General features: G+C 47.9%; 1 protein-coding gene across 1 annotated transcript in view; it reads right to left on the bottom strand.

Annotated features, from left to right (window-relative positions):
* LOC116235456 (uncharacterized) overlaps window positions 1-13,135 on the bottom strand; it is a 57,854-nt gene that overhangs the window by 41,800 nt on the left and 2,919 nt on the right. Inside the window, exon 3 of the mRNA XM_090147788.1 lies at window positions 13,019-13,096. Within this exon, the coding sequence (XP_090003914.1) occupies window positions 13,019-13,096 (78 nt within the window). The remainder of the gene's footprint in view (window positions 1-13,018; window positions 13,097-13,135) is intronic.

Raw genomic sequence — 13,135 nt, 5'->3', positions numbered from 1 at the left:
GCAACACAACCCATTCCAGCCGCTCCCACCACCCAGGGCCACACTAGTCCTGTGCTGGAACTGAAGAGCAGTCTGTCCAGTTACCAGGATAATTGTCCAATTTTAAGCTCACATCTGAGCCAAAGGTTTGCTAAGACACCTCCAAGACGCCAAGGCCAAGCTGGGATAAATCAGAACTGTTTGAAGCCCTTGCTGTGCTTCAGCAGACTGGGCACCCAGCAGGATGATGCATGAGTTGGTGCCTTCAGGAGCTCAGTGTGGTTCTGGAAGCCAACAGTGGCACTACAAAGCATGCAATATGTACCAACTAATGGGGTGCAGAGCAAGAAGAGAAGCAGTACAATATAGTTAAGGCCACAGAAAAGATGGTCAATAAATAAACAATGACGGTTTTTAAAAAATAAGGAAGCAAGCAGATACCAGAGTGCTGAAAGGCTGCAAACAGAGAGGATGGAAGGAAGAGCCCAGTACCCAACCTCTCTGTATGTGCTGTTATGGAGCCACAACCCGCCCTTAAAACTGGAGCCACTCACTGAGAAGAGGAGCAGAAGATGACATTTCAGGAGTTGTACCAACTGCTGACAGTAAAACAAGCAGAATGCATTCTGCCTGGAAAACGCACAGTGTGACGGTGACGTCTGCTAAGAAGAAGCCACTGAGAGTTCATAATCCCCAGATTCTATGAATTCATGCAGGGAGAATGTTTCTGTGATCTCTATTCATGACACCCTCCACACTGCTTTACTAACCCTACTGTCCTAAGTCCCTGCAGGGCCATGGGGACAAGGAAACAGGGTCACTGAAGCTCAGCTGCTTGGAGCTAACAGCCCTTGGAAGCAGCCCACGTAGCCTACAGTAATAACTGCTGCTGTGAGCACAGTGTGCATAAGGTACACTAGATAAATAAAACCAATTAACCTTGGTCTTGGGATTACCACTTCTCTTGTGCACAGCATTTGGAAAAGCAGTTGCACATAAGTTCCCTCTCAGCCATTTTTAGAGCCCTACATGGCCCATAGCTAAAGCTGAAGGTTTCTTCTGCCCAAGACTGTGATACCACCTCTATATAAAGAAAGGCTGCAAAAAGTATTTCATTTTTTTAAGGCAAAGAAAGCATAGAAACCATCAGTGTCCACAGGCAGTCTCTAGGGCAATAACTGCTATTTCAGTGTAGTACTGCATGTACCATACTGACGACAAGCTCAGCACTCCCACGCACATTGCTGTCTAATACATTGATACCTAGAAGATTTTTCTAGTTACTAGGAACTCTTTCCCTTCTTACTATGGGATCTGGGAGTCTATTACTAGTTAAATAGAGACTTTGCTCTCACCATTCATATACAGGCACATTCCTGTACTTACCCACTGAAACAAATGCAGATCTGCACAGATTACAGACCAGCACTGCTGTAGCTCCAACACTGGCTGTGCAGACCCTACTGGGGCATTTAAGCCCACAACACAGCCCTGCTGATGACTTCATTTAGCACTGCAGCAGTTAACAGGAAACGTCCCAAACTGCTGCACCTCCACGGGGAAAACACTGCTATCCACCTGCAGGACCACTGGCTGCACTGCAGTCTCCCTTCTCTTAAAAAATCTGCCCGAGTCTGCAGTAAGCCTACAGCAACTCAAATGGGAACTGCCCCATCTCAAAGACTACATTTCACAGGGCTCTACTTCTGGTGGCAGTACTTCAAGCATCCTAGCCGTGAGATGCATGCTGTCTGCACAAGGGCACACTACTGCTGGGTGCAGTACTTTGATCAGCTGCCTTGTCCTTAAGTGTTCTTTGTGTTAAGCACTGAAGGAGATGAAAGCAGCCAAAAGCACAGCACATATACGCAGCATCAGGAGAGCAAAGAGCTGTTAGGCACACTACCTCCTTTTCCATACATTATAATGCGTGTTCCTCCTTTACATGTGCACTATTTCTTAAGTCACACCACAAATAGGTTATTGTTCGCCCCTGCTGTCATCAAACCCACTCACACACCTTGCAGTGGGAGAATGGGGGGACACCCACGATGCAGTGCCACCCAAGGAAAGAGCAATGCTGATGTGCAGCACATGGATGAGCAAAAAGCTCCTGCAGCTGCTCAGCCCAGCTGGCATCAAGCATTTGTTGTTTTTTTTTTTTTTTTGCTCAATAATTCCTTGCATTTACTAAAATTTCAGGGTATCCAAGCCTGCAGCTACCAAAGTCCTGAAGACAGTCACAACCTCAGGCAATATAAGGGAACTCCTTCTGTGATGTTACCTCTGTGAGGGTAAGGCCAGGCCATGCTCCAGCAGGATGCTGCTGCTGCCAGCACTGCACGAGGCCTTTCCCAGCACAGAACAGTGCTGCCCAGCTGGGCAAAGCTCTGCACACCCAGCAGCAGCCTTTGGGTCATGGCCACGCAGAAATAACAGAGGAAACATCCATACAGATACCGTAGGTGTTCACGGTTGCCATGGTTTTATGTTTTTTGGTTTTCAGTATTCCATTCCATTGACCATGACAATGGTCAAGTACCAGGGCTAGAATGACCACAGTAATCCCAAAAATCAGAGATTGGGAGCCAACTATTCGCTCCCTTTATGTAAGGGCCAGTCTGCAACACCTGAGCAGTAGCAAGGCTGCACCTCCGCCCATGTTCACCTGCCTCCAGGGCTCCATTTTCCCCACAATGCAGTCTCAAATGAACAAGAGTGGCACAATTAACCCTTCTGATGTAGAGGCATTTTAAGAGAAACTTCATCTGCCTCTCATTTATCCTCTTGTGTAACGGTTTATTTAAGCTCCAGACTGTAACCCTTCTGTATCTCAAAAAAGAAAACTTACAAAGCTAAAGGCGGACCCTGATGAATGCCAGCATTCTCTAGAACCCTTCTGCTGATTTCAGCAGAGCCAGAACCCCACCTCCAGGACAAAGCAACACCTGTACGGCAGCACACTCAGCTCACAGGCCCTTACCTGGAGCTGCACAGCCCTTCTCCATGGCTGTGGGCAGCAGCACAGACCCTTCTGTGCACCAACCCTGGCTGTGAGCCACACAGCTGACATGCACCAGAACACACAGCCCCTCGGCCACTGCGATTCTGAAGGCTGGGAGCTCAGAAACAAACTGCAAGGGAGAACCTTTGCTATCTTAACCTGTTCGTGCCCAAAGAGATCTAGGAAGTCCACAGGGTTCTCGCAAGAATCTTTGAATTAGATGATACAAATCAATATTGTATTTGTACCACTATGGAGCATACGTTAGCACGGAACAAAAAACACATTTCTGCACATTTGCTCGTGGTCCAAGGAGAGGCAGGACTGCCCCAAAGCCGGGAGTCTCAGGAGAAGGCAGCTTCATGGGAGCAGCACGTGTCAGCCCACAGCGCCCGGCTGCCTCCCTCCAACCCAAAGCTGCCCTTTCCTGTAAGCCCTTCAGAGAGCTCGGGAGAATAAAGATCAACAGTGAGAAGAGACTCACAGCCTCACCATCAGTTGCTTATTTTTATTTTCTAAAGGCAGAGCTCAGAGGTGCTGCCAGCACCAGTGTGTTGGTACTCACCATCTGAAAATCAAAAATAGCACCACGAGAAGAGAAAGCTTTTTCTTCTCTTTTCTATCTGCTTAATTTCTCTCTTCTAAATGTACTTTGTACATTGTTAGTTAGGTATAATATGTGTGGGACTTATTATTGAGGTTGCCATGGTTTTTCATTTTTAATAAGCCTTGAGACTTTATAATCTAACCAAACACGTTCATAATTGCTGCATCTCCTATTCCTCCCTTCCCTCCACCCCAAAGCCCTTCAAAAATTACTAATGGTAAAAACCAGCGATCTGAATGACAATAATGCATTCCACTAAAAGAGATGGCAACAGCAGCTTCAAAAGCAGGAGGAGAAAATCACAGCCCTGAAAGTTGGGCAGAGATTCCATGCCCTTGCACCTGTTCCCAGCAGCTGAGGTCAGCAGGCTGTTTGGTCCCACTGAGTGCAGAATCCCCTGGACACACACAGACCAGGCAGCGTTGTGACAGCAGAGCAGTGGCACCGCTGCCCATCCCCTGTGCTTCTGGTCTCTGCTCTGTGCTCCGGTGGGAGCTCCACCACCCCAGCTGGGCACAGCAGAACAGCAGCTGCCAGTGCTACAGGCAGGAATGGGGATGGGGCACTTCCTACACTTAAACGCAGGCCCTATTTTTTTTTTATTTTTTGACTGATTTGCTGAATCAAAGTAAGTAAAATCAAAGAGGCAGACACACTATTGATTTACGAGGCAGAAAAAAAAAGTATTTCCTCTTTTGAGTGGTTTTGTTTCTACAATATTGGGTGAAATGAACTGACACAAATAAGACTTCAATAAAGGCGCCTGCCAAACCTACAGTGGCAAAGAGCTCAGTGCCCATCCAACCATAAGAACACATCTCCCACAGAGCTCCGTGCTGCCTTCAGCCATTCGCTATCCCTCGCTTCCACCGATCTCCTGACACTGCTGAAACAGCTCAGGGTGCAGAAATAACCCAGCCCTGAATGTGCAAACAGCTCTTCACAGCAAACCCACACCACGGCAGCGCAGCTCCTCTCTCCCAATGCATAAGCAAAGAGATCTGTTGCTCACTGCCATGTAAGAATAACATGGCTAAGAATTCCACACCAATGTAAGTGACCACACGGTGCCCCACAGGATGCCCATGTCACAGCTGGGCACCGGACCCCCTTCCAGCTTCTGGAGCCCCAGCTCCCACTGGTTGGGCTCAAGCTCTCCACCAGGAGCAGGAAGCACAGCAGAGGGATCCCTGGCAATGACAGGCAGCTGCAGCCCTGCCGTGATGCTGCAGGTTACAGAGCCCTAGCACTGCTGTGGGATTTGGCAGAAATCCACAAGAATTCTCAAACTTTTGTGGTATGAATCAACTAGAATTGGCATGCTGTGAAATAAACTTTTGATGCCAGCTTCCCGCATTAACTGTCTGAGGGTTCAGACATAGCAGCAGCTCCTTCTTTCAGATAAACCCTTCCAGAATAAAAGAAAACGTCAATCTAAAAACTTTCATCCCACGCTCCACTGTGAATCAGAAATGGCTGATTTCTCCAGGAAAGGCCATCAGCACATGTGAATCCCAGGGCTGAGCAGTGCTGTAGGGATGCGGTGCCACCCCACCACCCCAGCTGCACACTGCAGGGCTGCACTGCTGCCCCACTGCAGCCATCGCCGCACGGCACTCTGCAGTACTGAACTGAGGCTTCCTGCAGTACTGCATCTTAACCACACTGGGTGTTTTTCTATCCACAAAGCATGGTGCATCTTTTACTATAACAATCTCCCAAATTAATGGAAAGCTCCCTCTCCAAAGCACTAAAATGCCACAGTATTGTCACAGCCAAGCACGCAAACATCACATTAAGCAAAAAAGAAGTTTCATTCAGAATCATACCACGTTAAAATAACTACTACATTCTTTGGGTGATGGCACGTCAAAGAGTTGATGAACAGATACCTGGACTACAGACAAGGCTGCCCACATCACATTCACAGACACCCTCCCCCTGAAAGCACTGAAAATAACACCTTGGGTAGGGCTGTTTTATCTACATCATCCTTTAGATGGAGAGTTTAAAACGCTCTGCAGAATCCGAGGACTCTCACATGTTCACATCACGGCAGCAGGACAACCTTCAAGAAAAGCAGACAGACTTAACAGTACACTTTTCACAGCTGACAACATCAGGATCATAGCTGTTTTGTTTGAATTTTGGATTAAACTGTTTGCATTTCTCATTTCTATTCAAATCAGTTATTGCTTTGAGTTTTAAAGTCAATCTGCTGAAGCTGATGTGAACCAGGATCTCACTGAAGCTGCGCAGGCTGAAGGCACATCAGCAGTAACAGCAGTGCTGTTTTAAACCACTGCTCAGCTGCTTGTTGATAACAGATTTATGGCAATCCCATCACTGCAGCACCTCCCGCTCTCTCACTTTACAATGCAATTTTCACAGCCAAATTCCATTTCAAAGTTGCATGACTGAAATTGTAGATATTTAAAATGCTTTTACGTGTGATTAATTATCACTTTAAATTAGAAACCACCAGGTACCAGTCACGACCAACAAGAAAATGCAGGCTCTTAGAAACATGCTAAAGCTTTGCAGGAAAGTCAATAGGCACAGCCTCGTCTCCAAATCCCTTCACAGAATAATTCATAGCTTGCTCCGTTTATTAAAACAACACACAAACAGCAAACATTTTCAGAGCATCAGCAACGCTGCAGTACTTATACATGTTCCCCAAACAGACTGTCCCCCACACTGCACACCCACTTCTGAGAAAACATACTGAAATGCAATGCAGGGAAGGGAATGTGAGAGAAAGCGTGAATGAATCTGTACAGAATGTCATTCACAGCTATTTAATGCAACTCAGACAGAAAATACTCCTGTGAGCACTGCCCAAACCGACAGCAGCCAGCAGAAAGGTGCTCTGACTGGGGGCCTGGAGCCAAGTCTTGGTTTTGTGTTGATGGAAGGGGAGCAGAACCCCTCAGCACCAGCATGTGGGAGGTGGGGCAGCCGCGGTGCTACTGGAGCCATTCCCTCAAGCTCTGAGCTGAGGTCACACACAGCTCAGCCCGCAGCAGCGCTCTGCTCTCCCAGCTCTGGGTACGGAGCACCAGCAGCTCACCGCACTCTGCATGGTGGCAGAGGCACATCTTCGGTGATTCACACTGCTCTTCATGCTGCACAGCATGAACAGGACCTCACTTGGCACTGCTTCGTTAAAGGTAATTAGTGTGACATTTGCCTAACTAGTTCTCTAATCATTCTCACAACGCCACTAACCATATGATACAAGCTTTTCCAGGAACAATTTATTCCCCCTTATCTAAGGCACAAAGTTTCATTATGGAGTGGAAGCTTTAAATAACGGTTACATAAAAAACATTTCTGGGACATGCAGAAATCTTGTGTCAGTAGAAGTAAGTGGGGAAACCTGCAGCTGGGGCACACAAGAGCTGAGCACACCACAGCCCACATGCTAGGTATTGGGCTTGATACATCCTCACTGGATAAAGTGCTCCAGCCACTGTGTGCCTCCAGGCTGTGCACAGCAGTCCAACAGCACTACATGTCTCTGATATGTAGAGATGGGGTAAATGGGACAAAGAACATGGCACAATACTTTAAAAAACACATTTAAGATGCACCGAAGACAAAAACTAAAGGCACATCGTAACAAGGAATTACAGCCCAGCCAGCAGCCAGCTTCCCAGGCAGGGGATGAGAGCTCTGCCCATACATTACATTCCAACCTGATCAGCTCTGTGATGGCTTGCAGGAAAGCAGCCTGCTCCGCACACAAGAGGCACTGCTGTTGTGTCGCTGATCCCGCCTTAGCGAACAGTCTGTGCCACACGAGGTTTGTGCCGGGAGCTTCCACACTTCTGTCATTCACACCACGTTCTTCATTCATAAATCTACTGGAAGATCTCTCTCCAATCTCACTGCCTGCTTTCTCAGAGCCCAGGCCAAACTGCAATTGACCTTCCCAGCAGCCAACTGCACCTCAGCACTACGGATTTCCTCCTCGTTTCCGCAGGATGCTCACACCTTTCCCAACATCACACTGCCAAAGGAAGCATCCCACAGCTTCCCTTACTCCACAGCCACTAAAAATAACACAGTCCTTCAGTGCTTTCAGTTCCACTCGGTACTCTGGTAGATTCTTCAGTCATTTCCTACTGCACAACCACCACGTTCTGTGGACTTCTTGGATTTTTCATACAGTACACAGTTCACATTGAAAGGCTGTGGTGCTCCCTTCCTTGCTGTGATCCTCACTTTGCACAGCCAGGACATAAAGCACACAAAGCCCAGAAATCCCATCAGCCATCAGGATGGGCTCACACACAGCACTGGGAGTCTCACAGCAGGAATTCCTATCACTCACATGGGGATCCTGCAATATTCTGCACAAATGTGCACAAGAACTTCTTTAGGTGAGGTGACGGAGCACTGGAACAGGCTGCCCAGGGAGGTGGTGCAGTCTCCTTCTCTAGAGATATTCAAGACCCACCTGGACACCTACTTGTGCGACCTGGTGTAGGGAAGCTGCTTTGGCAGGGGGTTGGACTCCATGATCTCTGGAGGTCCCTTCCAACCCCTACGATTCTGAGATCACTCGTGAGTCTTCAGATTAAGGTGGAATTTCTGATCTATAATCTACACAACTATATAAATCACATATTACAGCAAAGTTGTGCGTGATATTTCCAATTCAGAGAATAATTTATTTGCCAAAGAGAGATAAAGTGGAACAGAAACTATTCCAACGCTTTTGAAGCCAGGAGAGAAGCTTCCCTTCCTGTCCAGTTGCAGCCCAGCCATCAGCACAGCTCTGCAACCACACTGCACAGCACTGCAGAAAGGCATCCTGCAGCCCAGAGCTCTGCCACGCAGCAAGGGAGGAATTTCCTTGGGCTCAGAAGGGCAAGCTGAGGAATTGAGTTTGTTAATGCACATCACCAGTCATTTCCTTTTCTGTAAAACACACTGTGAAGCATACAGCTCAACTTCTGCTGTTACCACTGAGACTGACTGTACCTAAGCCACTTAGTCTTCCACAAATCCACCTCTGAAGCTCCTCCTCAATGCTGAGGTGTGCACAGAAAGCATTCCATGCTCTCTTGAACAGGCTGGAGAACTTCCCCAAACTTCATATTCTTTTCCAGCAGTACAGTCAGACACCTTGAAGCCCACAACAACTAATAGCAAATTACTTTTTCTATCTTCGAGCTTATTGCTTTTTACCTTTCACCCCCCCCATCTCACTTGGCACATGCTGCCAGTCCGTAGATTCCATCACCCTTCTGATTTTCAAGTTTCCTTTCTAGAAATTAGAAACATCCCCTAAATACAATGATTTGGAAAACCAACGCGTTGGGATAAACCACACCTCCCAGCTCATCTCTCCTACATGGGTCCATGAATGGTGGGACCCATTTTATGTAGGGCCAATCAGTTTCAGACTATTTTAGATAAGAAAGCACTTCTAGTCATTTGTAAAAAGGGATTCCATATGTAAAACATATTCTGGCTTCAGCTTGTATTTTTAATACAGCATTATTTCTTGGCCATCTCTGTAATTACAACCTAATTAATTAATTAAAGCCTTACAATGCACAGTGCACCCCTCCCCCAGGAGCAGGGCAGGCAGGGAGCCCCGCATGTCCCTCCTGCTCTCAGCTCCCCCCCTTCCAGCCAGCTGCACCAACCCTTCACCTGAGGCAGCAGCTGGACACAGCACGGACTGCCCTGCACCCAGCCAGGAGCCCCACAGCTTCAGAGCCACAGAGGTGGAAAGAGAGGAGCACAGCTGGTGTCAGACACACCTCCAGCAGCCAAGGAGCAGTGCTCTCACTGACAGCTCTTCGGCTGCTTGAGTGTCTCCATGGAAACTTCCATCCTTCCGAAATTCTAATATGCAGCTACACACTTATTGTGCTTTGCGTTCCACGTAAAACACCAACAGAACTGAGAGCACTGCAATATCTGCTCCGTTAGTCAGGCCTCCTTCAGCTGGGAGGTGCATTAGAGAAGGAAAAGCTCCCTGAACTGCTCACCTTACAGCAAACCCCTCCAAGGGACACAGTGGTGGTTTCTGCACTACTCCACGCTTTGCCAACAGCATTTGTTATTCCATAACATGGCCATAAGCTCTGCAGGACAGAACCTCTCTGTAAAAAGAAGACAACAGGTTGATTTGGGTCTAAACAAACAGAAACCAAACAATACAGCAGACAAGATACTGTTCTTCAAGGAACTCATTTTCCTTACTTTCATTTCTGTGCTGCTTTTTATAATTCAAATCAAGCTGCAGTGCCAGAAAATGGCAGACATGTCCGTGGAAGCAAGGGAAAAGACCACCACGAAACGAAGGCCAAAACATTCCTGGCCATCTCTCAGAAGGGAGCGGGGCAGAGGCGAACCAGAACCAGGTTGCACTAAGCAGCCACATTCTGGGGCCCCTGCAATCCCATTCACTTTGTCTCTTCTGGGAAAAGCAGAAGGAACTGCTCCTGAGTCGTGGTGTGAGCAAAAAGGCTCAGCCACCGACAGCACCATCCTCCCTTCCCTGCAGAAGGCAAGTACCAGCTCTCTGCTAACACAAATACACAACATAGAAATTGAAGCGTTTGGAAAGCACAGCCCACCTTGGTGAGGACTCACAGGGGTGAATAGCAGTGATTTACCTGAACCAGGAGCCCAGAATGGCCAACCTGCATCCTACCTGTAGAGTACAGATCCCATGCCTCTTACAGGAGAGCACTCAGTATTTCCATTCCATCACTTCTTTTTAACATCTCTAAACACCACTGCGATGCCCAGAACATCATTAAGGGGGAGGAAAAATAAAATAAAAGCCAGACCTGGCTTGAAAAGTCAAGGCTTAAACCTGAGAACACTTCCATCTCTGAGCATTACACAAAAAGTAACAGTATGCAGAAAGACAAAGTAAGAGAACGCAAAAGGAAATGAAAGAGAACAACTCACAAGATTTGGAAAATTAGTTTGACGGCAGAGTCTGCAAGTTAAGAGTGAAAGTGACAATTCAGGGTAAAGTCAAAAGATTCAGGCACTCCAGGAATTCTGACAGGCTTTCAGGCACCTCAGGCTGCTCCTGTGCAGCAGGCAGTGAATATTTCACGCTGTTTATTTTGAGTATTTCTACTGGGGAGTCAGGTCTGTCTGGTCAATTAAAAAACAAATCAATAGTTGGGAAAGAAAAAAAAAAAGTATGTATGATAAGTATTCACGAGGAAGCAATCCCACAACACTGACAGTGCCATGAGCTCCTGCAGGCACCAGGCCCACACCTGCTCTCAGCCTTCCACCTGCTCAAGCACCAGGAAAGCTTCCTGGGAGCATCAGGGCTTGCTTGTGCCAACCTGAGGACATTTAGCATTCTCAGCAAGCAGCTGCCAAATCATTCACAGACAAAAAAATCCAAAAGACAGAGCAAAAAGATGGAAAATGTGAGTAACTTCTCATTTTGGTTAAAATGATGACAAGATACAAGAACTAATGTGCACACAGCCCTACCCCTCAGCAACCAGACTGTCTCATCATCCCTGGGGGGTTGGGGCTGAGCACAGTGCTCTGCGCTGCTCTTCTCTTCTCTATGGAACTGCTCCTGAGCTGCCAGCAGCGTGCTGCCGTGCTGTGGGCGGTCAAATTTCATTCATATCCTTCTATAAACAACTTAACAACAAATTACCGCCGCATTTCCATCCCACGGGACCACCTCAGCAACTCCTGCAGAACACCTTTCAGAGTACACGGAGATCTGCAAAGCCTCCAAGAGAAAAATACCACCTCTGTTTGGAAAAAAAAGTTTTATTTTTTGCTAAACAAAGTGTTATAATCCCTGAAAAGAATGGATATAAGTTTTGAGAAGAGAGGAACAGGGCCAGTGCCACCCACGGCTATGACTGCCATAGGCATGCATAGCACAAAGCAGAAAGCCCACTGCTACCAATGCCCAGCCAGGAAGAGACAGCTACCAGAAATTCTGAGCCTGGACAACAAAATTTCAGACCAGGGATTCTTAGAATGAAGCTTTAGAACAGAAAGCTTGGTCTACAAGAACCTAGAAAACAGCCTGATTAAAAATTACCCCCATATCTGTCACCAACCCTGGAGGTGTTCAAGGAACGTTTGGATGTTGTGCTGAGGGACATGGCTTAGCGAGAACCATCGGTGATGGGTGAATGGTTGGACTGGATGATCCTGCGGGTCTTTTCCAACCTTAGTGATTCTATGATTCTGTGATCTACAAGGTTCCAAGACACCCAACAGCAGTCGTAACAGCAGTGCTTCCCACCAGCACAGGAGAGTCAAATAAACATTTCCCCCAGCCATAGTAAAGCTGCCCTTTAATACAACTGTGTGCAATAGCTGGACTGAGTCACTGCCCTGCAGCCGCACTGCGCCCAGCACAGCGGCACGGCTGGCTTCTGAGTCCTGCAATGCTGTGCTAGTACAGCAAGCCTAAGGAACTGAACCAAGGACTGCACAGCAACAGTAAGGCACTAACAGCTCTGGGGAGTACTGGCAAACAGAGCCAGCACTGCTTTACCAACAGGTTTTTGTATTTTTAAACGTTTTTACAATGCTTTCTCTGTCTCTTCATTTGCTTGTTTAAGCTGTGAGCAGAACGCACAGATACACAACACAGAGCTAATTGCTGATCAGCCTCTTCCAAAATGCTGATCTTCACACTGGGCAACAGCACACAGCTCTCCACACACGCGCTGCTGTTGATGGAAGCAAACAACTCACAGTAAATGGCAGAGCCTCTTCATTCATTTATCTGGAACGACTACAGCAAACATCTCAGAGCAGTTATCTTGATTAGGACTAACACCGCTCCCAAGCAATCATCTCCCTTTCAAGATGTTTACAATTTCGATGCAGCACAGATCACACACCGCACTTTTCTGCATCTCCTGGCTGCATAAGCACAACCCTCACTTGCTTCCATTAAGAGTTCTGATATTAAAAAACAGAAATAATTCCAACATTTGCTGTGACACCTGGCGCAGCAGCCTGATTTCTCAGAGAGCAAGGCAGAGCAACGCACAACATTGCAGAGCACTGCAGAACAACGCCACAGAACAACAAAGCAGCAGAAGAGACGCACGATGCCAACACGCCCAAGGCCACGTGCCAGGCACACGCACCACGTATACACACATATACACACCTATACACACCCGCAGCTCCCATTCCCAAAGAAGAGAATCACGAGCAGGACAGCTCCACCCCTTAGGGAGCTCTCACACCACCTGCGGTCATTCCCGCTGAGCGCGTTCTGCAAGAGGAGCCCAGCTACAGCGCAGAGCCCGGGGAGCTGTGTGGACAGACACAACTGCTGGCAGGACAGCGGGCGGAGCAGCACAACCCGAGTCCTGTGCGTGCAAACTCGGCTCCCCACGGCCGCCCGTCGCCCACCTCCCCAGCACCGCGTTCGTACTCACGGCCAGCGCCGGGTTCACGGCTCTGCAGGTCCTCGCCGCGCCACAAACCGCGCCGAACTTTCCAGAAAGGCGGTGGCTCTCACAGCTCGGCCTGGAACCGCCCCGAGCCCAGCGAGC

Source organism: Phasianus colchicus, chromosome 10 (genome assembly GCF_987193195.1).
Source record: "Phasianus colchicus chromosome 10, bPhaCol1.hap1.1, whole genome shotgun sequence".
Lineage (NCBI taxonomy): Eukaryota > Metazoa > Chordata > Aves > Galliformes > Phasianidae > Phasianus > Phasianus colchicus.
This window is presented reverse-complemented; position numbering and strand designations above follow the sequence as displayed.